Source organism: Melitaea cinxia, chromosome 20, assembly GCF_905220565.1.
Source record: "Melitaea cinxia chromosome 20, ilMelCinx1.1, whole genome shotgun sequence".
Taxonomy (NCBI): domain Eukaryota; kingdom Metazoa; phylum Arthropoda; class Insecta; order Lepidoptera; family Nymphalidae; genus Melitaea; species Melitaea cinxia.
Window position 1 is genome coordinate 7,812,807 of NC_059413.1, and position 26,318 is coordinate 7,839,124.

The following is a 26,318-nucleotide window of genomic DNA, read 5'->3' on the forward strand; positions in this document are numbered from 1 at the left end:
ATAATATATATTATGTAACACTTATTAACATTAAGTTATAACCATGGTGGTTAAGAGGAAAGAGTACCTGAGAGAGAGATTATTACTGGTGGCAGGCTCTGGCCGACGGCTCGCGACCCTGAACAAATTCCTACCGTCAAGTGGTTTCGTGTTTCGGTAAGATGATCGGTGTAGCCGACTGAGAAGTTGGGTCGAAAAAGTTGCTCCGCGCGAATTGACCAGTCTGGCTTGCACTGGTGCCACTGCGTTATGGTGATTGGTTCGGGAGGGTAGCGGTATCCGAGGCACGGTGCACCGCTGGCCGACCGCAGGTAGTTGGGGACCTAATTAATGTGCCAGGCACACACGAAAGGCTGCCCCGCCATCATTACATCATTACAGCCTATACAGTCCACTGCTGGACATAGGCCTCCACAAGTATACGTCAAAAATAACGTGAACTCATGTGTTTTGCCCATAGTCACCACGCTGGGCAGGCGGGTTGGTGACCGCAGTACTGGCTTTGTCGCACCGAAGACGCTGCTGCCCGTCTTCGGCCTGTGTATTTCAAAGCCAGCAGTTGGATGGTTATCCCGCCATCGGTCGGCTTCCTAAGTTCCAAAATGGTTGCGGAACCTTGTTATCCCTCAGTCGCCTCTTACGACACCCACGGGAAGAGAGGGGGTGGCTAAATTCTTTAGTGCCGTAGCCACACAGCACAGCTGCCCCGCCAACTGCTGAAAAATCCCAGGATGCGCCATCGTGCCGGTTGGCGACCGGATGAAAGGTCCCGGTGGACATCTCCGGGGGGGTTGCTCGAGCGTCCCCGCAGACTCCAGTCTAATCCCCTTTCCAGCGCAATGATTAGGTGAGAGTCTGGGGGTTAGTAGCGTGGAGCCTCGTTTCATTGCCTTCTTTTTGCCTTCCTGCACTCGCCAACATAATTACACGTTTAAGAGGAACAAAAACAAGGCAGCACAGCGGTTGCACTCCCTCTCACTTTCAGTGCACCTCTCCAGCATTCGAGGTTTGCACTCCAATCTCGTTGCAGTCCACCACCATCTTGAGACTGAAAAACCGGCCCTACTGTTCCTCTCGGAGACGCAGATCGGCAGCCCGTCTGACACAGCATACTTGTGTTACCCGGGATATCCCTTAAAGTATAATGTAAAACCACGCGCAGGTGTTTGCTTATATACCTGCGACGACATATGCTGCCGGCGTCTTCGTAATCTTGAAGACCCCAGCTTCTCCAACTTATGGGTTTTGGTGGACACAGGAGTGGAGAAAATTCTTTATGTCTGTGTTTACCGTTCACACAGCGGAGATCTGGAGACAACCAGGCTTATGCAACACCTTAGTGAGGCGACTGATGCGGCTCAGCACCGGTATCCTACTGCTCAAATGGTAATGCTGGGGGACTTTAACGCCCACCACCAAGAGTGGCTATTCTCATACCAGCACACTGAACACGCTGGTAGAGAGATTCGCAATCTCGCTTTAGCGCTCAATCTCACCCAGCTGGTCCGGGAAGCAACTAGGGTACCCGATGTTGACTCGCATACTGCTGACTGTTTAGACCTTTTAGTGATAACAGATCCTGACCGCTATTCGGTATCGGTCTCATCGCCTTTAGGCAGCTCCGACCACTGTCTGGTGAAGTCTGTATCCGTCCATTCACCGCCCTTTCCCTGGCCCAAAGGCACCCGGCGAATATGGCGATACAAGTCAGCAGACTGGCTTAATATAAGGCTACGAGACCGGTGGTCCGCCGCTAAAATAAGAAACAGGACAAAAGTGAGTGATATTAGCAAAACAATCCAAAAAACTGAAATGGAACTGGACCGGACATATTATGAGAACTAACAAGGCAAAATGGACCAAAAATATTATGGAGTGGTACCCTAGGAATGGAAAGAGGCAAAGAAGGCTTCCAATAAAAAGATAGGATGACGATCTACCAAAAGGATGGAGAAGATTAGCTCGTGAAAGAAGTGTGAGAGCAACTAAGGGAGACCTATGTCGAAGGACAATCTGACAAAAGAACCGGTTACTAAAATAGTAAAAAACTGTAATTGTTATTGTATTTACTTTATATCCGTTTTACTATTGTAATAATTATGTTTAAACAAAATGATCAGTGAATAAAGGCTTTATTTATTTATTTTTATTTATAGACTTCGGAGTGTGCGCAAGAACTCCATGACCTGGTCCCCCCCTTCCATCTTCATACAACCAGACGTTCTGCTTTACGCCACCCTTATATGGTTGACATTCCCCCTATACGCACTAAGCGATTCGCTAGTACATTGTTGATCCGTACGGCCAAAGAATGGAACTCTCTACCAGCGTATGTGTTTCCGGAAAACTAAAACCTGGGGATCTTTAAGTCGCGAGTGAACTGGTTTTTAGGTAAGCGTGCTCCATCTTAGACCGCATTTTCACTTATCATCAGGTAAAAATCTTACGCAGGCCTATCATTGTATAAAAAAAGAGACTTTTGAAAAATAGGTATTTGAATAAAATGTTTCTGTCTCGCTGTATGCCGCCGCCGCGCCCCGAGCCAAATAAGGGACAACTGCAGCTCAGACTGTTTTAGGTAGATAATTATTGACCAAAACGGCATTTCGTAGTCGACTATTTTCTCCCCAAAACATGCCATTTTTTTATGTAACTAGAAGAGACCTTCAGCTATGCTATGTTTGCTATGTTCTCGGTTTTTTGTAAATATGCGTATTTTTTTAATGAGTGTCTGAAATTCTATAAAAAAGGCAATATTTCTAATTTTTGAAGACTTCCTATAATAATAAGAATATAAAAAAAACCAAGACATTGGGTCATGGCAGTTAAAAGGTTTTATGTTACAAAATATTTGATCTACTGTCATTATCAAGGGAGGAAACAGTTGACTACGTTTTTATGGAGAAACATCTAACTTTTACATCAACTCGATTTAAGCAATTGTGAAAGATGTATGTCGTTTCAATCCCGAATACATCTCGATATTTTTTTTTACCTGCATTGAAATGAAAACTAAAGTAAATAAAAATATTAGCAACATCAGTAAAAAATATACTAAATAAAAACGGTTCGGTTGGTAGCCCTGAATACCAGTAAATCTTTAGTAGAATGGTGTATTTTTATTTTCTTTTTTATGTAATTAGCTTTAAGCTAAGTCTCTGTACACTGTCTGTTTTCCAAATAAATCAAAATAAAATAAAATAAAATGAAAATAAATAAGATTTATAGTAATTGACTAGCTGCTGCCCGCGACATCGTCTGCGTGAAAGCTATACAGCACCAAAAATACCTACGATTATTCCTTTTAAAATAATATTCTTTTACCCGTTTCTTCTTTATATTTCATATCTACAGAAAAATCTCATAGAGGCGCTGCTTTAAAATTGTCTTGCTTTACTTATATTCATTTAATTATGTTTACCGGCTTAGTTATTTATATTGCGTGATTTTTATAGTGTGAAGCTAGCTTATATAGCATGGTTATTGACATAATAACAACAACATCAAATATGCGTCGTTAGATTACACGTTGTTACAGAATGCGTTAAGGAAATAAAGGTTCACTGGTCGTTCCCGGTAGGTGATAGCATGATAATATGTAGCCTATATGTTGACCCGACTTCTTAATAATATTCGTGCCAAATTTGAAGTAAATCCATGCGGTACTTTTTGAGTTTATCTCGGACATACAGACAAAAATTCAAAAAACTATATTTTTGGTTTCGGTATCGATTGCAGATCACACCCCAAGTATTCTTTTAAAAAAATATTCAATGTACAGTTTTGACTTTCCTACCATTTTATTATATGTATAGATTACGCCTGGGCGTCTATTGCTAAGATAAAGCCTGCACCAATTTACAAGTTTATCTGTGTGATTGAAGGGAATCCCCTTTGTAGCGAGTTTCTTGAGTAATATGTCATAATAAATCAGTAAATTTAACTACACCCATGGTCGTTCCGAAGTTAGATATGATAGTGGGAATTGAATACAAAACTTTAAGGCGAAAAAAACCTGGGCCAAATGCCACTGCCAATTGCGCCTTCGATCCAGTCATAAACATGGGTCTAAGTTTTAATTTTATTTATTTATTTATTATTATCGTATATGTCAGACAACTGGTTGATTGATCATTCATAGTAACCAGCAGCTGCGCAAACGGTTGCCGGTTAGATCCCCGCTGATGACAAATGTTTGTATAGGTAATATAAATGTTTGTCGTGGCCTAGGATTTTTATTTGTGCTGTAATGCTGTTGAATAAGAAGTTTCTATTACTATACTACTATAAGATATAACGATTGAGTTGTAGATTTCGATATAACTCAAAATGGAAATGTAATAAAAAGAAAAACAACATTTGCTTGTTCTATCATTTATTATTTGTTTCAACATTTTAAAATCAATGATCATAATCATTTCTTAAAGTAAAACAAACAAACAAAAACTTACTTTATTTACTTAATGAGAAATCAATCTATGACATTTATTAAAAAAAAGGTACAAAATAATTAAGATAATTGGTATAAGGGAATCAAGGAAAACAATATTTAAATTGTACGCGACAATGCAGCGAATTAAAATTTTACTGATTATATTTTCATTACTCAATTCTGATTATATTTTAATTAGACATTCAGCCGATAGACTAATTTGAGCTAATAATAATGTTAGGCATCACTTACGTAACTTTTTTGGATTGTTGTTCGTACAAATATTAATATTAAATTAATATCATTGTAATTGTAACAAGACTTTTGGAATAATCATCTACATTATGTTCAGTTTAGGATACAATCATACTGAAAAAGTTTTTAGCTATGCTGGTTGCTCCAACATCGTTATAAAGTTAAGATCACAAAATTATCAATAAAAATATATATTTAAATTTACTTCGTTTTCTCCGGTAAGCAACCGGCTTTTTGTTAATTTAATATAAGTGCACATAGCTGTCAGCCGACAGCCGTACAGTTTACACAGTATGTAAGTTAAACTACACCGAGTTGATCCTTTAGCAGCTTCGTTTCTTCAATGATTTTTGATATCTGCATTGTTCTGTGGATCAAGAGTTGGGTAAATGTTAACATTTTAAACCGATTACAAAATTTCTTTTTTTTTTATGTTATTGAAATCTAACAAAGTAAGAAAAGTTATAACAATATACTTTTCATTTCATTACATTCATTTCCTTCATAACTTACTAGCTGACCCAGCCACGCGTTGCTGTGGCACAGTAATTATAATTTATTAAAATATATGTAAATTCTATATTCAAAGGCGCGATCTATAATACAGAAATTGATATACGGCGTCATCTACAGGATATCTTTTCAACTTAGATGCCAAACCGTCATCTTATAGAGAAATAGAAATACGGCGCCATCTACCGGATATCTGTGCACTAGATGCCCAACCGCCATCTATTAGAATTTTATACAACTAACCGATAAAAACACACTAAAGTCGTATAATTTATTTATCAGATAATGAAATACAGATGCTTACAAAATTTGATAAAATTGGTTCAGTAGTTTCAGATATATATAGATTGAATCAAAACGTAACAAATTTCAAAAATTAAGCTTACTGTTGCTGCAGTATCGAGGATATCGTGTCGCTATGAGACTTCCCGAGAACTGTATCCTTCTTCTTATACTCCTCTTGACATTTCTTTAACTGAAAATATGAACACTTTTTAATGGCATTTTTCTAATTTCCGCTGTTTGTTTCTACATACTAACTCATAGACACAAGCCTATACATAGTAAAATACAATGAACAGAATGTGAATCAAACCATTTTAAAGATATGAAAATTTTCCATCACGGTTCGCTTAAACCGAATATAAGAATCATCATATCAAAAATTTCGATCTAGCGGGTACATCGTTCCATAGCTTAATTGGCTAGAGCGCCGACACGGTCAGTCGGAGACGCAGGTTCGATCCCCGCTGATGCGGTCAATTTTTGATATGATATTCAAAAATGTTTTTAAAAGAAGTTTTTGTATCATCACAAAAACATCAAATCAAAAAAATCAAGTACGAGTTGCTTGAGCGTGGCGAGCCTGCCCGCTAGTTGTGCGGAGGAGCGCTGTAGTTACCTGTAGCTCCTTGTCTAGTGCGAGTTGCTTGAGCGTGGCGAGCCTGCCCGCTAGTTGTGCGGAGGAGCGCTGTAGTTACCTGTAGCTCCTTGTCTAGTGCGAGTTGCTTGAGCGTGGCGAGCCTGCCCGCTAGTTGTGCGGAGGAGCGCTGTAGTTACCTGTAGCTCCTTGTCTAGTGCGAGTTGCTTGAGCGTGGCGAGCCTGCCCGCTAGTTGTGCGGAGGAGCGCTGTAGTTACCTGTAGCTCCTTGTCTAGTGCGAGTTGCTTGAGCGTGGCGAGCCTGCCCGCTAGTTGTGCGGAGGAGCGCTGTAGTTACCTGTAGCTCCTTGTCTAGTGCGAGTTGCTTGAGCGTGGCGAGCCTGCCCGCTAGTTGTGCGGAGGAGCGCTGTAGTTACCTGTAGCTCCTTGTCTAGTGCGAGTTGCTTGAGCGTGGCGAGCCTGCCCGCTAGTTGTGCGGAGGAGCGCTGTAGTTACCTGTAGCTCCTTGTCTAGTGCGAGTTGCTTGAGCGTGGCGAGCCTGCCCGCTAGTTGTGCGGAGGAGCGCTGTAGTTACCTGTAGCTCCTTGTCTAGTGCGAGTTGCTTGAGCGTGGCGAGCCTGCCCGCTAGTTGTGCGGAGGAGCGCTGTAGTTACCTGTAGCTCCTTGTCTAGTGCGAGTTGCTTGAGCGTGGCGAGCCTGCCCGCTAGTTGTGCGGAGGAGCGCTGTAGTTACCTGTAGCTCCTTGTCTAGTGCGAGTTGCTTGAGCGTGGCGAGCCTGCCCGCTAGTTGTGCGGAGGAGCGCTGTAGTTACCTGTAGCTCCTTGTCTAGTGCGAGTTGCTTGAGCGTGGCGAGCCTGCCCGCTAGTTGTGCGGAGGAGCGCTGTAGTTACCTGTAGCTCCTTGTCTAGTGCGAGTTGCTTGAGCGTGGCGAGCCTGCCCGCTAGTTGTGCGGAGGAGCGCTGTAGTTACCTGTAGCTCCTTGTCTAGTGCGAGTTGCTTGAGCGTGGCGAGCCTGCCCGCTAGTTGTGCGGAGGAGCGCTGTAGTTACCTGTAGCTCCTTGTCTAGTGCGAGTTGCTTGAGCGTGGCGAGCCTGCCCGCTAGTTGTGCGGAGGAGCGCTGTAGTTACCTGTAGCTCCTTGTCTAGTGCGAGTTGCTTGAGCGTGGCGAGCCTGCCCGCTAGTTGTGCGGAGGAGCGCTGTAGTTACCTGTAGCTCCTTGTCTAGTGCGAGTTGCTTGAGCGTGGCGAGCCTGCCCGCTAGTTGTGCGGAGGAGCGCTGTAGTTACCTGTAGCTCCTTGTCTAGTGCGAGTTGCTTGAGCGTGGCGAGCCTGCCCGCTAGTTGTGCGGAGGAGCGCTGTAGTTACCTGTAGCTCCTTGTCTAGTGCGAGTTGCTTGAGCGTGGCGAGCCTGCCCGCTAGTTGTGCGGAGGAGCGCTGTAGTTACCTGTAGCTCCTTGTCTAGTGCGAGTTGCTTGAGCGTGGCGAGCCTGCCCGCTAGTTGTGCGGAGGAGCGCTGTAGTTACCTGTAGCTCCTTGTCTAGTGCGAGTTGCTTGAGCGTGGCGAGCCTGCCCGCTAGTTGTGCGGAGGAGCGCTGTAGTTACCTGTAGCTCCTTGTCTAGTGCGAGTTGCTTGAGCGTGGCGAGCCTGCCCGCTAGTTGTGCGGAGGAGCGCTGTAGTTACCTGTAGCTCCTTGTCTAGTGCGAGTTGCTTGAGCGTGGCGAGCCTGCCCGCTAGTTGTGCGGAGGAGCGCTGTAGTTACCTGTAGCTCCTTGTCTAGTGCGAGTTGCTTGAGCGTGGCGAGCCTGCCCGCTAGTTGTGCGGAGGAGCGCTGTAGTTACCTGTAGCTCCTTGTCTAGTGCGAGTTGCTTGAGCGTGGCGAGCCTGCCCGCTAGTTGTGCGGAGGAGCGCTGTAGTTACCTGTAGCTCCTTGTCTAGTGCGAGTTGCTTGAGCGTGGCGAGCCTGCCCGCTAGTTGTGCGGAGGAGCGCTGTAGTTACCTGTAGCTCCTTGTCTAGTGCGAGTTGCTTGAGCGTGGCGAGCCTGCCCGCTAGTTGTGCGGAGGAGCGCTGTAGTTACCTGTAGCTCCTTGTCTAGTGCGAGTTGCTTGAGCGTGGCGAGCCTGCCCGCTAGTTGTGCGGAGGAGCGCTGTAGTTACCTGTAGCTCCTTGTCTAGTGCGAGTTGCTTGAGCGTGGCGAGCCTGCCCGCTAGTTGTGCGGAGGAGCGCTGTAGTTACCTGTAGCTCCTTGTCTAGTGCGAGTTGCTTGAGCGTGGCGAGCCTGCCCGCTAGTTGTGCGGAGGAGCGCTGTAGTTACCTGTAGCTCCTTGTCTAGTGCGAGTTGCTTGAGCGTGGCGAGCCTGCCCGCTAGTTGTGCGGAGGAGCGCTGTAGTTACCTGTAGCTCCTTGTCTAGTGCGAGTTGCTTGAGCGTGGCGAGCCTGCCCGCTAGTTGTGCGGAGGAGCGCTGGTGCTGCAGTAACTCCAAGAGCGCTCTCCGCTCCTCTGTGCTGCTACCGCCCGTGCGGAGAGAGCGGACGACCGTTGAGCACCTGATGATATTAGGTTTCCTTATATTTACACTAATTATAAAATAAATAATGCTAATTCAATCGAATTTATGTTCTAATACCGAGAAGTAGAGAAGAGAAAAAAAAAAAATGAAAAATATACAATTGAAAGTTATTGAAATCGAGTTTGAACGACCTTGTGCTCCTCTTTTCCCTAAAATGATTTTGCACAGTAAAAACGATTAGTAGTCATTCAAAGTTCTAACACTTCTTTCTAATTAAAGAAACTTTAGTCCAACACGATTACATTCACAGATCTTTACAAAACAGTAGAATATTGGTTATAATTGAATTACCTGTATTTCATATCTTCCTGATACTTCTCAGCGAGGTATCGCTTCTCCTTCAACACGGCTGAGTTTAATTTTACGCTATCAACCTCTTTCTACAATAAAGCAAAAAATCTTTCTTAGTTCTTCAGTAGTAGTAAAGATTGATTCTCGCTCCTTCACTCAAGATACTAGTGTGTTTTGTTGTCTATTTCAACTTACGGTTCGGCCGCAGTATTTTATTTTATAAATATCTAAATTATTTTAATTTTACACAGAAATTTCTTGTGTATGTACCATTAAATTTCTCATAAGCTACTTTATACTTGTCCAATGAGAGATTAAAACGTTATATAATCCGTCACGCTGGAGTTTAGCATCGAGGTTGGCAGGGGAAGTGGAGTTTGGAGAGGATTTGGTTGTAGGGTGGTTTGTAGGAATTGTAGTGTGGTACGTTTAGAGTGGGTTGGGGCTATGTTATAGTGTATGGGGGGGGGGGGGGAGGTATGTAAGGTGCATGGAGGATATTGTAGAGTGAGTTGGGGGATATGAGGTGTTGGTTGGGGTAATTGTAGCGTATGTTATGGGATGTGTAGTTTGGGTTGGGGAATATGTAGGGAAGGTTGGGGTATTTGTAGGGTGTGTAGTGGGATGTGTAGGTTGGATTGGGGGATATGTAGGGAAGGTTGGGGTATTTGTAGGGTGTGTTGTGGGATGTGCAGGGTGGGTTGGGGGATATGTAGGGAAGGTTGGGGTATTTGTAGGGTGTGTTGTGGGATGTGTAGGGTGGGTTGGGGGATATGTAGGGAAGGTAGGGTTATTTGTAGGGTATGTTGTGCGATGTGTAGGGTCGGTTGGGACGGGTGTAGGTGGAGAAAGTTCTTAAGTACCAGCAAGTCGGCGAGCCAGGCGGCGTGCTGTGCGGCGAGCGCGCGCGCGGCGGCCAGCTTGCGGGCGATGACGTCAGCAGCCCGGCGTTGGCGCGCGATGTACTCGCCGCGGAGCTTCACCGTCGACTGCGTCAGCAGCTGCGGGCACGCGTTACTGAGGTCGGGCACAGCAGGATATCATCATTACAGCCTATACAGTCCACTGCTGGACATAGGCCTCCAAAAGTTGACGCCAAAAATAACGTGAACTCGTGTGTTTTGCCACGCTGGGCAGGCGGGTTGGTGACCGCAGGTGACAGCAGGATATATCCTCCTCGAAATCCGGAATAGCCCGTTTGGGGAATTACCCTGACCTTACAGAAAACCACAGCCAAATAACACTGTTCTCAAGTAGTGTTATTTAGCTGTGATGAGTAAGGTGACCAGAGCTTCTGAGGAGGATCGGGTGTAGGGGCGGCAAGGCGTTTCCGATGTTGCTGGTGTTGCAATACTATAGGGCCTATAGTAGTATAGGCTATGGTAGCCGCTTACCATCATGTATCCCGTACGCGTGTTTATCGACTTAAATGAATAAAAAGAAAAAAAAAAAATACATTCACTAAACACACGAAATTATCTGTTCATAAGATTAGCAAATTTATGGTTCTGCTATAAGTAACAGCTGACTAACATTGCTAGATATCAATTAATACATATATAAGTAACTATACACATTAAACCTAGATTGGGGGCGAGAATCGAACTCGCGAACCCCTGAAGCAGAATAGCAAAGTACAAGCACTAGAAGCTGCGCTAACAGAACATGTTCAGATCTCACCTCTAAACATTCCTTTGGGCTCGGATCTTTTTTATCTAACTTGAGTATCGGCTGAGAAACTTTTCTTTCAAGTACTTCTTGTATAATTGTTGTAAAGGATAATTTTTGACTCTGAAAACAAAAAATTATTTTTAAAATAAAAAGATATAATAAAACATTAAGTTTACAAAGGGAAACAAAAACAATCAATTATTGTATGATATCGGAGGGAAAGGCGAAGGTATACAGAGAAAAATCAAGGCGCAAAAAGTTGACTAAGCTCTGAAATAGCGATGTTTTTACTATTAATTGTAAATAATCCAGAAATATATTTGCTAAGTGAATTAAATCAAAAGTAATCAAGTCAAAGACGTTCAAACAAACAAGTGTGCTCTTTTTTATTTACATATTATTTGCATAATTATACGTGTTTACCTCTTTAAACAAGTTTTTCAAATCTTCTTGTTCTAGAGAGGGATTCTTTAACTGCATCGCTTTGAAAAAATGCTCTTCTAGATTATATGGCTCCAATGTTCTGAGAAATTTTAAATTTTTAATTACATATAACAATTATATATTTTTTAAATATCATATCAAAAATCGACCGTTCCAGCGGGGATCGAAATTGCATTTCTGCCTCACCGTGTCGGTGCTCTAGCCATTAAGCTGGAGCATGGAACGATGTACCCGTTAGGTCGAAATTTTTGATATGATGATTTTACGGTTCTAAGCGATCGTGGCGCCGTCTATAGTGAGTTCTTTTACAGAACCCGTAACTATTTAAAGTTCCACTGAAACGGATTGATATAATATGATATTAGAGAAATGAGATTTGATATGATATTAAAAATAAAAAAAATGTATTAATTAAAATATGTATTATTTTTAAGCTGTGTGGCTACGGCAGTAAAGAATATAGCCACCCCCTCTCTTCCTGTGGGTGTCGCAAGAGGCGACAGGGATAACACAGTACCACTACCACCTTGAAACTTATAAAGCCGACCGATGGCGGAATAACTATCCGACTGCTAGTTTTGAAATACACAGGCCGAAGACGGGCAGCAACGTCATCGGTGCGACAAAGCCAAACCTGCGGTCACCATCCCGCCTGCCCAGCGTGGTGACTATGGGCCACACACAAGAGTGCACGCCAATTTTGGCGCGAACTTGTGGAGGCATATGTCCAGCAGTGGACTGCGATAGGCTGATGAGGAGTGAGTGATGATTAAACAATGTTTAGAATTCCCTAATGTGTGGGTAACACAAAAATAAATAATATGGATTGTCAGTGTGTGTCAGTAACGGCGTCAGTGTCACCTGGTGAGCAGCTCTCCGTCGTGGCTCAGCAGCAGCAGCGAGTGCGGCGGCGCGGCGCTCACCGCGAGTACAGCAAGTGTTTCGTATGTCAGTGTCAGCGTCAGTGTCACCTGGTGAGCAGCTCTCCGTCGTGACTCAACAGAAGCAGCGAGTGCGGCGGCGCGGCGCTCACCGCGAGTACAGCACGTGTTTCGTATGTCAGTGTCAGCGTCAGTGTCACCTGGTGAGCAGCTCTCCGTCGTGGCTCAGCAGCAGCAGCGAGTGCGGCGGCGCGGCGCTCAGCGCGAGCACAGCACGTGTACCGTATGTCAGTGTCAGTAACGGCGTCAGTGTCACCTGGTGAGCAGCTCTCCGTCGTGGCTCAGCAGCAGCAGCGAGTGCGGCGGCGCGGCGCTCAGCGCGAGCGCGACGGGCGCGCGCGAGCACAGCACGTGTCTCGCGCAACTCGCCTTCGTGCAGATCGCTTGTAATATTGATTCCATCTCGCCTGCGATTCGTAAAAAAAAGAAATTAATCTAAGATTCGATCATAGTCTATTTCCCGAGGAAAGCTATATGTTATATAACAATGCGGGTAAAACCGAGTACAGTTATAAGGAATGTTAGTGCTAAATAAACCGTCCGATAAGCGCGTAAGCATGGTAATAATTTACAATGAAAGGACTCATTTTGCATATGTACTGGATCATTATTATAAAACAAATGGTGTTATATTTTTTAAACGGTATACTCGTAAATCAGTAAAATGCGTAGCGGTGAATGACAAATTGAAAATTTTACTTAGCAATGGCAATCCATTTTTTCTGTGTAGGTTTCAATAAATGTTTTAATACATACCTTCGTCAGCTTGGGCATACTCCTCAAGTCGATCAAGTACGGGCATAGCGACGCAGTGTAAGCCGCGTGCGTGCACGCACGCATACGTACTGCGACCCACCTGTACATATATAAAGTATTTTATGGACGAAATTTTTCATTTATTTGTAAAGTATTTCTTCTAACGTCTATCAGTTACACACAATTTTATTTTATTCCTGTTATTAGTACTTCCATGACCCCATCACCTGATTTTTCAAAAATAGTCGAGTAGAATCTTATTTTTATCTCGCAAAATTTTGTGACATAGATATCTGAAGATCTGGAATAAGTAACATAAAGCATAGCGGATCTCACTACAATCTTTGGGTTTGATAAAGATCTTTATCCACCCAACCCAGGGTGAGGTTCTGTCAGTACAAAATAGTTTTTTTTAAGTCATGAATGTATTGTACACTTAATACGACCCCATCACCTGATTTTTCAAAAATAGTCGAGTAGAATCTTATTTTTATCTCGCAAAATTTTGTGACATAGATATCTGCAGATCTGTAATAAGTAACATAAAGCATAGCGGATCACACTACAATCCTTGCGTTTGATAAACTACTATTATCTACCAAATCCAGGGTAAGGTTCTGTCAGTACAAAATAGTTTTTTTAGTCATGAATCTATTGTACACTTAATATTTTAAGATATAATAAAAAAATAATTATATTATAAATACCGGATATAAGTGCATAGGAAACATATATTGCACGGTATCTTCTGAGCCGAGAGTGACGTTTAGTTCCACAGATTCTACGACGTAGAGTGCATGGCTGTCTTCTTTATTATCTGATGTCTGGAATGAGAATTTTATTTTTATGTTTTCTGCACTGCTAAAGAAGGATTATTGCCTGTTTAGTTGCCTGTTAGTACTGTATTGGGTTTAAGAATTTTTAACAAATGTGAAATCATTGGATACACCGTTAAATAAAAAAATAGTATGAGTGCTGCAGGTATGTAGGTACATATGAAAGGTGAAATTTGTGTGTTAATAAAACGCTGAATATATATAATTTACAATTTGCTGTACAGTTTAATTACTATTTAATTTTATTACCGTAAAATTACTATTTAATTTTTATTTAATTCACTCAACCTTTGTGAATAAAAATACTTATATAAGTAACGAAAAATGGAAACTCGTTACGTAATGAAGAAAATTTAGAATACCAGGAGACATTGTTTTCTAGTTTTAAGCGTGCGAACAAGTGCAATAGGATACTAAACAAGTACTTACATTAGGTAGAAGTAAGCAATGATACAGTACGGCTGACGCGCTGGCTATCACCACGAGTGTAGGGGTGTCCATTCCCCCCAGTGCAGTTATTGCACAAGACTCAGAACCGTAGTTGTCATCCGCCGGGGGGTACATGGCTAGGGGGCCTTTCAACTTTGCTTGTAGTCTGAAATTATTTCGGCATTACTATTATTTATTATTTAACTAATACGAGAGATGACGAGATGGTTAGGTAAAAGTTTCATAAAAAGAAATCAACTAATAGTACATATTCCTATTTATTTTCCCAGAATATTTTGGTAATAACTGGAAGAAATCTCTTACAGGAATAAGCTCACCCATTATACTTGAGTCTCCATGACAAATATATTATATATATAATTTTGTACGTATAAAAATTATTAAATAAATAAATAAATATAAGCAATAATAAAAGCTTGAGCAGTTCTGTTTAGTTATTCACAAATAATTTATTTCATGTACATGAATTATATAAAGGAAAGATTTATTTGTGTAGTTGTACAAAGTAAATATAAGCTACTGAACCAATGTAAATGATTTTTACATGAAGAGACTCAGTTTACAGTATTACAAAGAATAGGTTATCCAAAAGACATCATCAGTAGTCATTAAAAGTATTTAAAAACTAAAGACCGTACACAAAACAAAATTTTATTTCGATGATATATATGTCAGCACTTGCGCTGCCGTAGGCAATTAGTAAGGAATTTATAAACAACAGATGCAGCACCTATCACGCCACCTAGCACATCGTTCGATAGTCACCTACCCTCACTCATTCTATTACTCGATTTGTTCTGACGTGTATAAAACGATCGGTGCAACTGTGTCTAAGGCAGTCTTGGCTCTGGCTTAGCACGGTACACTTGTTGTAACCTTTTAGTAGCCTATCCTAGACTCTTTTAATAATTACTTTGTGCAAACGAAATAATTGTTAGACATTATGTTACGATCTATAATTTGGCTAGGCGGGGCGGGCAACTCGAGCAGTGAAGGTGAGCGTTGATGTACATCTCAAAGGAGGCCTCTTTAAACTTACACCTAGGTTGCAAGTCCTAGGAACTGCTCTGAGTTTCTCTCTCTGCCACACAATGGACCCGGCACCCACACAGTAATACGGGTAATCCATCGAATGTTAAGAAGTTCACCTCCCCCCGTTAACTAATAACTATCTTGAGTTACCTTACATTGTAATTAACGAGTCTGACCTACTTACTTCCTACACATACATATTTGAGCTAACTAGTAGATTTATTTATTATGGTAAAAAAGAAAGTTTTTGTCAGTATTATTATTCAATACAATACTATTTTTTCTTTAATATAATTAAAAATATTGTATTGCGGACGCATATTTTTAGTAACGTTCACTTACAAGACTGGTATACGATTGTGTAGTTTAGTGTATAGTACACAGATGGCAGCACTTCATGAATGTTTAAAAACTCTCCCAGATATTAGCATTATAACCTCTTCGTAGTTCAATTTCTAGCGAATAGATGGCTGCGAAAAATGTAGGTATGATACCTACTTTTAAGTATTTATTACGTGCTCTATAGACACACAGCAAGTTATGAATTCTGAGTAAAATTATTTTTTTATATTATGATTTATGTATATTATGGACACGTATAGAATATTAGTCTTATGTTTATTTTTTTCTGTAATAATTTCTTTTACTAAATTTTATCGTTCACTCTGGTTTTCTTTCTTTATATCTTTATACAAGCTAGCGTGTGTTTATTTATGCCTTTCAAAGACATATACGTGGAAGAGTCAAGCTCCAGTCATTTGAAACATTTCAAATATCATAATAGGCTTTGCAAGTACCATATTTATACAGAAAATAAGCATGTACTAGCAATGACAGCTGAATTTTCTCTAATCTGTGAGGTGGTTAGAAGCCTAACTCCTTTTTTTTCTTAACATTTTCCTCTTATGGGAAGATGTGCTCGTGTACATCAGTAACACATTTGTCATGTGATGATATAAACATTCATTGGCGGTAGTGGTGACCACCAATAATGTAATGAAAAACCAAGTTTTTAAGATTTTTATCAAACTTTGTCTTACCCATTGTTATCAAGATCGCATTGCAACATGTACACATCTCCATTCCCGCTAAGTATGAGCAAGTGTTCGGCGTCGGGCGTCGGTGTAAAATCGACGGCCGTATCTCCTAAGCTGTCGAGCACCGTCTGACCCAACGATCCGGTTGGCTTCGGACCGATTGTGAAGATTTTCACAAGTTTCGGACCAGTCTTCAATGCGATGTTGTAGAGTCTGTAATATGGCATTATTTAATTTCGTATATGTAATGTTTCGTATATGTAAAAACGAAGACCCCATGAGAACCTGGTTCGAATTTCCTATTATAGTTGTATTTCACTATTAGAATTAGAAGGATAAAAATATATTGATATCTGTCGTCGTCTTCCATTTTCGTTGGAATCCTAACACCACGTTTACTTATTTTTTCATAGACACCATTATATTGATTGTTATTTTGTTCTTCACTATACAAATTATATTATTAGACGATATTTAATTCTGATTGGCTAAAATGAGGCGGTTTTTGTTTTTCGAGAGAATAGCTCGCGAATCGAAACTATTACTTAAGTACTTAGATTTTCAACGACCATATGTGCCGTTCTGTATCTTCATTATACAAATATAACATATTCTATAAAGTAAAATAAATATTATTGATCGGATCTCGATCATTTGTCACCTCATCGTGTTGTCCGAGATAAGAACGAGAAGATGCGAGAGGGATTTCGGATGCCAGTGCACTCTGAGGATGTCTCCTTGTGAGTACAAGAACCTCTCGTCTAGAGAGTAACTCCTGGAAAGAAAAGACAATACGTTTAATAAAATTTTGGGACTTTGTTACATGGTAAACGTCGTAAAATAGCTAGGTGTAGAGTTAAATCTATATCTTATATTTCGATATATAAAAATTTCGTGTCACGATTGTATGTAAGCGATAAACTTCGAAACTGCTGAACCAATTTTTATCAAATTTTGTAAGCACCTGTAAATTGGTCCAACTTAGGAGATAGGGTATTTTTTTACCCTCAATTGGACCCGTTAGGTGGAGCTGCTATCGGTATGTAAGCAATCGAATTCGGTAGCTGTTATCTAGACGGCTAACATCTGTCGGGTACGCTAGTAATTCTATATATTTCAAAATCAATTCGCCTTTATTAGCATACCTAATGTAGGTAACTATTAAGACCGTTTTCATTTTCTTTTCTTAATGTGATGAATAAAGAGTTAAGGGTCGTAAACATACGATTTCGAAAATTTATTTATACTGAGACGTTACAGATTGAAGGATCTATCTTAAAGTAAATAAAAATCGGCCAAGTTCAGATCGGTCGCAGATGGTTCTATAATGGCGTATATTTTAACAAAGATTTTTTTCTTAAATCTTATGTTAAGTCCTGTTCGACCTTCTGAGTACGGATCTCATTCAAAAGGTTACGTTTATAAGTTTGTAGCAAAATGAACACATATGAATATATGTTCTCAAACAGCAAGGCCAATTGAGTTTTAAATATTTTTCTGTGATGAAGATATTTTTATTAAAAGTTAAAGTTCCAACAGTTTCCGTTCAGCGTATAAATACAGAGTATATTATAATTATAAAGAAAATTCTTTCAACCCATCTCTGATAAGATGTCAGCATATTATAGAAAATATTTCTTATCTCGTATCGAATTACTAAAAAGAAAAATGTCACATTCTCAAATGATAAAAAGGCTTAGTTTATAACTGGTTAAGAAAAAAATATATTTGTGCGTACTATAAAAAAAAAAAAAAATTAAAACATATTTCGATAAAATTAAAAATAATAAAGACCTCACATAATTCGTCCAGTATCCGTAACCAGGTGGTCTTAACGCTCGCCATTATCGAAAAAAAACCGGGATTCATTCATTATGGGCGGTGATAAATACGCGGGAAGTAGCCGCGGTCTCGCCCTAAGGTCGCCGCGATAATGTGATTGCGGCTGCCATTTTGTTTTTACTTTTTTATGGCGCGGTTTAAGGTAATCGAGCGCTTTAGGACACGTGAGAATTCAATTTTCATGTGTTTAAATATATACATAGGTAATATATGATAAAATTAAGAATAAAATAATTAAATTAAAAAAAAAATTAAATGATTGGATAAGAATTTTTTTTTGTGTTACCTTTTTAGCTTACAAAAGTTAGAAGTACAATTATTGTTCGGAGTTAATAAATAGTATTTATGGTAAGTATAATTATTTTAATGAATATGTCGGTGCTTTGAGGACGTTGCATTTTTGAGTGAAAGAATCGAAAGAAAGAAAGAAGTGGGTTAGGTGCAAAGTGTTCACAAAATCGCTGTGTGGCTAAGGTGTAAGAATATAGCCACCCTTCTATTCCCGTGGGTGTCGTAAGAGGCGACTAAGGAATAACACAGTTCCACTACCAGGAACAACCTTGGAACTTAAAAAGCTGACCGATGGTGGGATAACCGTCCAACTTTGAAACACAGGCCGAAGACGGGCAGCAGCGTCTTCAGTGCGACAAAGCCAGCCCTGCGGTCACCAACCCACCTGCCTAGCGTGGTGACTATGAGCAAAACACATGAGTTCACGCCATTTTTGGCGTGAACTTGTGGACGTCTATGTCCAGCTGTGGACTGTGCTAGGCTGAAATGGCAGGTGCAAAGTGGGTGCAAATAACATATGTAAATGATTAAATACGAAACATTCTTATCTAAAGTGAACTATTACCGTTTTAACGGATTTTGATGCGGTTTTCTTTACTAAATAGAATGATTCCAGGGGAAGTTTTATAATTAATGTATAATATAGTAGAGGAACACTAATAGTTTTAGAGGTTTCTAATATGATGTCTTAAATAAACACATTTTTTTGTGCTAATATTATATAGATATTATATTTATTTTATATCGCAAAGCCGGGGTGGGTCACTAGTAAACAACAGAACAAAGATTGAAGTAATAAAAACCTGTAGTATTACTTACGCCGGTAATAGAGACAAGATATTTTGTATTTCATCATTACAGCCTATACAGTCCACTGCTGGACATAGGCCTCCACAAGTTTACGCCAAAAATAACGTGAACTCATGTGTTTTGCCCATAGTCACCACGCTGGGCAGGCGGGTTGGTGACCGCAGGGCTGGCTTTGTCGCACCGAAGATGCTGCTGCCCGTCTTCGGCCTGTGTATTTTAAAGCCAGCAGTTGGATGGTTATCCCGCCACCGGTCGGCCTTTTCAGTTCCAAGGTGGTAGCGGAACTGTGTTATCCCTTAGTCGCCTCTTACGACACCCACGGGAAGAGAGGGGGTGGCTATATTCTTTAGTACCGTAGCCACACAGTACATTTTGTATTTGTAGTATGAAAACAAATCACATAATGCAATTTATGACAGTTATAAAGTACCTACCTTAAGTTTTTAATGTTAATGAGTTATAAAAATAATAGTTGTTTGTCATGATTTTTTTAAAAGAGTAAAGTAGAGTATTGTACATTTTAGTTGTTTCTGTAATATTGAATAAAAACTAGTTTGATATCTTGTTTATTTTAAAAGTATTTTGTGTTACGGAGTATTTTGTGCGAAACATTTAAGAACTTTCAGATTGAATTTGACGGGAGTTAAAAATAAAATAAAGAGTTTAACAAAGACAATGCAATCAGTTACACCGCGGAGCGTATAAAGGACTGACGTCGAAGAAAAACCGTCGGCCCGTCTGAAAACGTAAATCACGACATTTTTGCATACCAAAGGGTAGGGTCACTACTCTTTACCGAAAAAATAGAATTACAAACGACCTCACATTAGAACAAACGCCGTACAAATAGGGGCCGGTGTCTCCGGAACAAAAACCGATGAAAACGCGGAAAGGTTCCGATCCGGTAAAAAATAAGAAGCAGACAAAGCCGGCCGGCGGGAGGCTAACCTCTATACGTGTCCAGTTTTTTTACGAGCCGGAGCCCTTTGTCCTTCCGGGGCTCTTTTTTTAAATAGATCAGAGAGGGTAAGTAAAGACCGTCGGACGTCCACCCTGAAATATTATTGTGGATTTTTCTGCTCTGCATTCATAAATATTTCGGCGGCGACCCATACAGCCCCCGCCCCCGCGGAATCGGAGGAGAATTTATAAATTTCGGTTAATAAAATATGATACGATAAAGCCGGTTTTTTACTCGGCCGCGCGGACCTATTATATTTTGTTTAATTTAAATATGAATAATTAAATTTAAAAAGGAAATCTCGGGGCTAATGAAATTTTTGTTTTCGAGATAATGAATTGAAAACACGTCCCGGCTGCGGTGTCGCGCCGCTGTTATTCTTTTCTCGCGCTCATTCGGATTCAGGCGATGTGTTTTATAAAAAAAGCCCCAAAAATATAATAATTATTTTAATGTATTAATTATGATGATGAATTCTATTTTTCCACGTTTATCAGAGCTCCTCTTGCGCTATCGCAGCCACACATTCTACGTTTGTTTTTCACACGGACTTGTACTAAATTAATCCAGAAATTTTCATTTAATTAATATCTTTATTCACTTTTTCGTTGATTAAAATAATTATTCTTTAATTATTTTTTCATTTATAAAAATATACACGAAAAAAAAACACCAACCCCAACTCGAAGGGAATTAATACCAAAACCAAAATATTGTTTCCATGTTTACACAAAGAGAAAAATAAGAGGAGAGTTTCTCTCATTCCAATTCGGCTCCAGATGTCTGTGTATTTATCAGGTGATTGCCAAACGCAAGAATAAAAAGAGCAAAACATGCCTGCGGTCCAGATATCGACGAAAAAATGTACGACGCCTTTAATCAACACGAACGGTCGGCGCCGCGATCAAACGAGTCCGGAATTAAAATTAAAAATAATATACAACCGAACCGTAAAATATTAAAACAAAAAAGCATCGATCCGGACCCACACGACCACAGGGGATTAAAATCGTAACGAACGCACAAAAATATTCAAATACAATACTAACAAATTGATACAAACACTCATTAGGCGCGGATCGCGGAAGGCGAGCCGCGCGGGGCGAGGGGCGCCGGCCGATCTCGAGCATTACAATCCACATCCAGCGTACAAATATTATCTAAAATTCCTTCTCATTTATAATCCTTTTGTGTCCTCAGTGCGGTGTCCTCCGTCAGCCCCCCGCCACCCTGGGGTGGTAGGGTGGGGTATTTTTATATTTTTAATCGCGTTGGGCATTATCCAAATGGACATTGGCGGTCGTACCGACTGCGGCTGCCGTCTAGATGATAAATTCTTCTTTCGTTCGACACCCGCGCCTGTTTTGTTTCGTCCCTTCATTCCTATCGGTATCGGAGTGAAAAAAACCCGTGCATCATTAATTATCGTCGATTTGTCTGCGGCTGACTGTAACGCTTTCTTCTTCTTTCCTGTTCTTCGACGATTAAAAAATGGTTGGTCGTGGATTTTTTACCGTTCGAGGCAAATTAAAATTGATTGTCGCGATCCGTGATCGTTTGAATCCTAAGTGCTTTATTGAATTCCGTGACGTTCAGCGTCTGCTCTTGATTGATGGGTGGATTCGGCAGACAAAGCCTCTATTTTTCTTTATTAAATAATAAAATGCCCTCATTGAGCCTCATTTAGATAACATTTGATGACGTTTAATCTACATCGACTGCTTTTGACTGTTAAATTATTTTCGAAAACATTTGATTCTAATTGTAACTTAAAGGACATATATTTTAGACTTTCTAAGATAGTTATTTCGGAATGTTGATAACTTTTTGACGAAATATCAAACATACCAGCTTACATAACAAACACCGATAATCCAATATTGAGCCAAATTATAAATAATGTCGTTCATATTATTATCTTTTACACATTTTGTTTCGTAATTTTATCAAGTCCTCTCAATTCAACCGCCATCGGCTTCATCTCATTCCGTTCGTATCAATTCGTATCCAATTAGCATTTTCATCTATAACTTACCGAGGGGGACAAAACAACGCCAATACATCCCCCATTAAGCATCCGAACAAGAAGAACAATATCTTCCGTAACATAAAATTCGAAAAAAGTTTAATGGAACCGAAATCCCACCGACCGATAAAACGTTAAAAATACCCCAATATTTTATATGATTCGGATCCGAATAGATCCTTTTGTCCGGGCTGCTTTGCATATAGAAAATTCATTTTGGGTTATGAAAAACGATGGAAAAAATGCAGTAGGTGGTGGGTTAAGAATTAATGGCGCGCAAGTTTTGCGTTGTGGAACCCGCAATTTATGTACGTTCACGTTTCGCGCTTGGCTCGCTCGAACTGCTACTTGCGTTCAGTTACGTGACCTGCTTATCGTTTTTTCTTGATACAACTTAAAATTTAAAGTCTATTAATTATAAAATTATTAAAGCTAGCTAAGTCGTTCGATTGAGTTTATTTTCACGTATTCGTGTGGAGTGTAAAGTGCGATTGGCATACGGGACAATTGTCGATATGCGCTCAGCGGGCAATCGCCTTGTATGCGACATGATGAGATTTGATACTTTTAACATAAATTAAATATTTTTCAATCATAGGAAAAGAAGACTGAGACTGATTCTTAGCATCATATGATTTTATTATTTAATAGTTCACTTTACACAATTTAGGCGTAATTAAATCATACTGTTTTGTTTACTTGAAGAACGAAAATTTATATGAATCTCGGAAACGGCTCCAACGATTTTAATGAAATTTAGTATGCAGAGGGTTTCAAGGGTGATAAATCGATCCAGTTAGGATTCATTTTTAGGAAATGTTGTTTTATTCGTGTTTTTAGGCAATGAAAAACTGCTACAATATCATACGAAGGTAAATTTCGCCACCATCTGTACCTTTTTTTAGCTCAGGTGGGAAATCAGACGGTACCAAAACCAGAAGACCCCGGTTCGAATCAAGATGTCTCTAGGCCGATTATTCTTTTTCCTTTAATTAAAGTTCCTTCTTTTGTGAGAAGAACTATAATTGGGAGCCCTTTATTAACGCACCTTTATCAATTCGTATGTCAGTATTTTTTTTGAAGTTTATATTTTTTATTATTATGTCGGTAAGATCGAAACATATTATTCATCATTATCAATATGTAATTCGTATTTAAGTATAATTATACACTTAAACTCGGTCATCTAGGTACTTATTATAAATCAGAGAAACAACTATTTGATCAAAACCAACGATGCAACGAATCTCCTTGTGCAATCAAGAATACCGATCTCTTTGCGATGTTTATAAATATTTCCCACCTATCAAGAGTAAACGAACACAGCGCGGTATCATTGTGGCGCTACAACGATCACCTCAGTCCGTTCGCCAGCGATTTTCCTGGTCTCTTTTTTTAAGCCTTTCCTTTTTCCCGCCAACCGCGTCCGCGGTCGAAACTGTTTAATGATTTGAAAACGTGTTCTATCAGCCTCTACGCGGAAACAACCGAAAAAAAGCCGACAACAAAGGGTACACAGTGCAAATATAGACTGAATGTTAGCGTTTTGCGCGCGGTTTACGCATCGTCCGCGTCATTTTAACTCTTAATACATTATAATAAGGCACGTAGAAGGTTTTGAGGAAGATGAGTAGAATTCTGCTGAAGTGTTAGCGCAGATCTCATCGGCAATTTATTATATTTTGTCCGTTCGGAATTTACGATTATTTGAACGGGACAATGGTCGGTCGGCGATTGGCCAGTTTTTTTTTCTAACGCCAATAAAAGCGGGATGATCTACAGTATGCAATCAAACGTTATGAATTGTGAAGTGGCGATAATATTTCGACATTGGGTTTTAATAAAAATGAAAAATTATACAGATATTTTATTTTAAGATAACGATGAAATGTTCAATATAAATCTCTTTATTGCGATGTTTTATATTGAAATACGAAAAAAGGATTTAAATTATCCCTTTACTGAATTTTTTTATTGGAACGGTTTATTTTTAATAATATAATTTAGAAAGACTGAAGTATGCATAAATAAGACTATCACAAATATTCTGAACATTTTAATTATTTTATAGGCTTGATAAGCTCAGACAATAAATTAGTATTACCTTGTAAAAATAGTTTTGTAACCTGAGTTCAGCTAAAACGCTTTATTCTACGTCCATTAAACAACCTACACTGAGTAGTTATTTGCTGTTATACTTAAAGTTATACTTATACTTAAATAAAAACCAATTATCATAAGTACGTTTCAACAAGAGGAATTTAAGAGATTGAGTGTTCATTCTGGTCATAAGTAATTGTAAGTCTGTTAAAATCTCAATTCTTTATTTTTAATAATGGTTCAATAAATAATAATAATAAAAAAAAAGTCCAAAAAATATATAAAGAAAAGTTAAGTGTAGACAACCCTTACCACTTAGGGTTATGAAAAATAGATGTTGGCCGATCCTCAGACCTACCCTATAGGCACACAAAATTTCATAAAAATTGTTCCACCCGTTTCGGAGGATTATTAACTAACATTGTGAAAAGAGAATTTTATATATAAGACTTGATTTATTAAAACAGAAACGTTAAAATATAAAGATAGGTTTAATCATTTTAACAAAGCACCGTTGTCAGTTACATAATCTGAACCAGTTATTGCTATAGCTTTGTCGCTTGCTAAGAACAGGATAAGATCTGCAACTTCTTGTGCTTCTGATACTCTACCCAGTGCAACAATTTCTGCCATACTCTCTATTGATATTGGGACACCAGCACTATCCAATATATCCGTTTTGACAGGTCCAGGGCTAACGGAATTTACTCTGACTCCCCGAGGTGCAAGCTCTGCTGCTACACAGCGTGTGAAATGATCTAATGCCGCTTTTGAGATAGAATATGCTAAAGCCGGTGCCGTTTTCATCGTCATCTTTCCAGCTACACTTGATATATTGATGATATTGCCTTTACTTTTTATCAAATAAGGAACAGCTAAATGAGTTATATGTACCACAGCTCTTAGATTTGTGTTCATGACAGAATCGTATACTGCCAGTACTTTATCACCAAGAATACCAGACATTTCAACTACTATTCCTGCGTTATTTACGAGAATATCGATTTTATTAAATTTATCTACAGTTTCTTTAATTATCTTTTCAGCATCTTGTTCTTTCGATACATCCGCTTTTACTACTAGTAGATCGTTTCCTGTTTTGGCACATTCTTCTTTAACCTTCTGTAGTTTATATTCATTTCTTCCGACGAGAACAACATTGGCGCCTTCCTTAGAAAACGATATGGCGGCCGCAGCTCCTATTCCAGAGCTAGCTCCGGTAACGATTACAACTTTCTTAACGAAACTCATGACAGCAGTAATAAAACTGGATTGAAAACAACTGTAGCCTCTATTTATTTTAGTAATTATCGCAATGTGATAACATTGGATTCATTATCACTGATAAGACAATAAAAGGAATGATTATTTATCTATTTACTGCAACAAATATACTTCCATTACAGGTTTATTGCTTAATGCGATAGTATATACTAAAATATTGTAACAAAAATAACCACTAACCATAACATATAATAAATAGAGCAAATATATATAGTGTCGTATCCCTCATTATATTGCAACCCTTGTTACACCCCGTGTTTACCCGTTGTTTGGTAATTTTTATACACAATAACAATTTCGATTGACAATTTAAATTTACGTATTTAGACATTTAGATACGGATTTAAATTATGATGAACATTATTTCATCAGTTCGAGGTGGTTCCAGTTTTTATCTAAAATATGTACACCAAAAATATTAGGATATCTAAAGTTATACGTTACTTCAGCCTATCGCAGTCCACAGTTGGACATAGGCCTCCAAAAGTTTGCGCCACGGGCACGCGGGTTGGTGACCGTAGAGCTGGCTTTGTCGCACCGAAAACGCTGGTGCCCGTCTTCGACCTGTGTATTTCAAAGCCAGCAGTTGGATTGGACCGCCATCGGTCGGCCCTTCAAGTTCCAGTAGTGCAACGGTATTGTACGTCCATAAATAATTTTAAAAATTTAATTAAAATGTACAAAGAATCAGAGTAACAATCAACGTAGATATCTGTTAAAAATAAACAAGAAATATTCGATATTGCGACTAATACGGCTATATACTCGTGTTAGTAGCACTTCGGCATATTACTCATGAACAATTTATTAGATCAAATTGTAAAGTGCGATCATAATTTAATTATATAACAGTTTAAACAGCCCTAATCAGTGATAAGTTTGTGTGTTACAATCTAAT

The 26,318-nt window shown here is 39.6% G+C and overlaps 2 protein-coding genes across 2 annotated transcripts in view; both read right to left on the reverse strand.

Annotated features, from left to right (window-relative positions):
- Window positions 1–4,554: 4,554 nt before the first annotated feature.
- Window positions 4,555–26,318, reverse strand: part of LOC123663704 (nucleoporin 88) — a 111,350-nt gene continuing 89,586 nt past the window's right edge. The window contains exons 3-30 of the mRNA XM_045598371.1: window positions 16,768–16,881; window positions 16,110–16,319; window positions 14,017–14,182; window positions 13,459–13,575; window positions 12,752–12,851; window positions 12,252–12,402; window positions 11,916–11,972; window positions 11,034–11,133; window positions 10,620–10,730; window positions 9,803–9,940; window positions 8,940–9,028; window positions 8,472–8,625; window positions 8,314–8,382; window positions 8,156–8,224; window positions 7,998–8,066; window positions 7,840–7,908; window positions 7,682–7,750; window positions 7,524–7,592; window positions 7,366–7,434; window positions 7,208–7,276; window positions 7,050–7,118; window positions 6,892–6,960; window positions 6,734–6,802; window positions 6,576–6,644; window positions 6,418–6,486; window positions 6,260–6,328; window positions 5,587–5,675; window positions 4,555–5,054 (exon numbers count right to left, since the gene is read on the reverse strand). Coding sequence (XP_045454327.1) covers window positions 4,988–5,054; window positions 5,587–5,675; window positions 6,260–6,328; window positions 6,418–6,486; window positions 6,576–6,644; window positions 6,734–6,802; window positions 6,892–6,960; window positions 7,050–7,118; window positions 7,208–7,276; window positions 7,366–7,434; window positions 7,524–7,592; window positions 7,682–7,750; window positions 7,840–7,908; window positions 7,998–8,066; window positions 8,156–8,224; window positions 8,314–8,382; window positions 8,472–8,625; window positions 8,940–9,028; window positions 9,803–9,940; window positions 10,620–10,730; window positions 11,034–11,133; window positions 11,916–11,972; window positions 12,252–12,402; window positions 12,752–12,851; window positions 13,459–13,575; window positions 14,017–14,182; window positions 16,110–16,319; window positions 16,768–16,881 — 2,629 coding nt within the window. The 3' untranslated portion in view covers window positions 4,555–4,987. The remainder of the gene's footprint in view (window positions 5,055–5,586; window positions 5,676–6,259; window positions 6,329–6,417; window positions 6,487–6,575; window positions 6,645–6,733; window positions 6,803–6,891; window positions 6,961–7,049; window positions 7,119–7,207; window positions 7,277–7,365; window positions 7,435–7,523; window positions 7,593–7,681; window positions 7,751–7,839; window positions 7,909–7,997; window positions 8,067–8,155; window positions 8,225–8,313; window positions 8,383–8,471; window positions 8,626–8,939; window positions 9,029–9,802; window positions 9,941–10,619; window positions 10,731–11,033; window positions 11,134–11,915; window positions 11,973–12,251; window positions 12,403–12,751; window positions 12,852–13,458; window positions 13,576–14,016; window positions 14,183–16,109; window positions 16,320–16,767; window positions 16,882–26,318) is intronic.
- Window positions 24,572–25,399, reverse strand: LOC123663538 (3-oxoacyl-[acyl-carrier-protein] reductase FabG-like). Its single transcript, XM_045598215.1, has one exon. It carries the CDS (start codon window positions 25,385–25,387, stop codon window positions 24,632–24,634), a length of 756 nt encoding a protein of 251 aa, XP_045454171.1. The 5' UTR covers window positions 25,388–25,399; the 3' UTR covers window positions 24,572–24,631.

Excerpts from the sequence above, each read along its gene's own strand:
- LOC123663538 (XM_045598215.1), bottom strand. The coding sequence starts at position 25,387 with ATGAGTTTCGTTAAGAAAGTTGTAATCGTTACCGGAGCTAGCTCTGGA.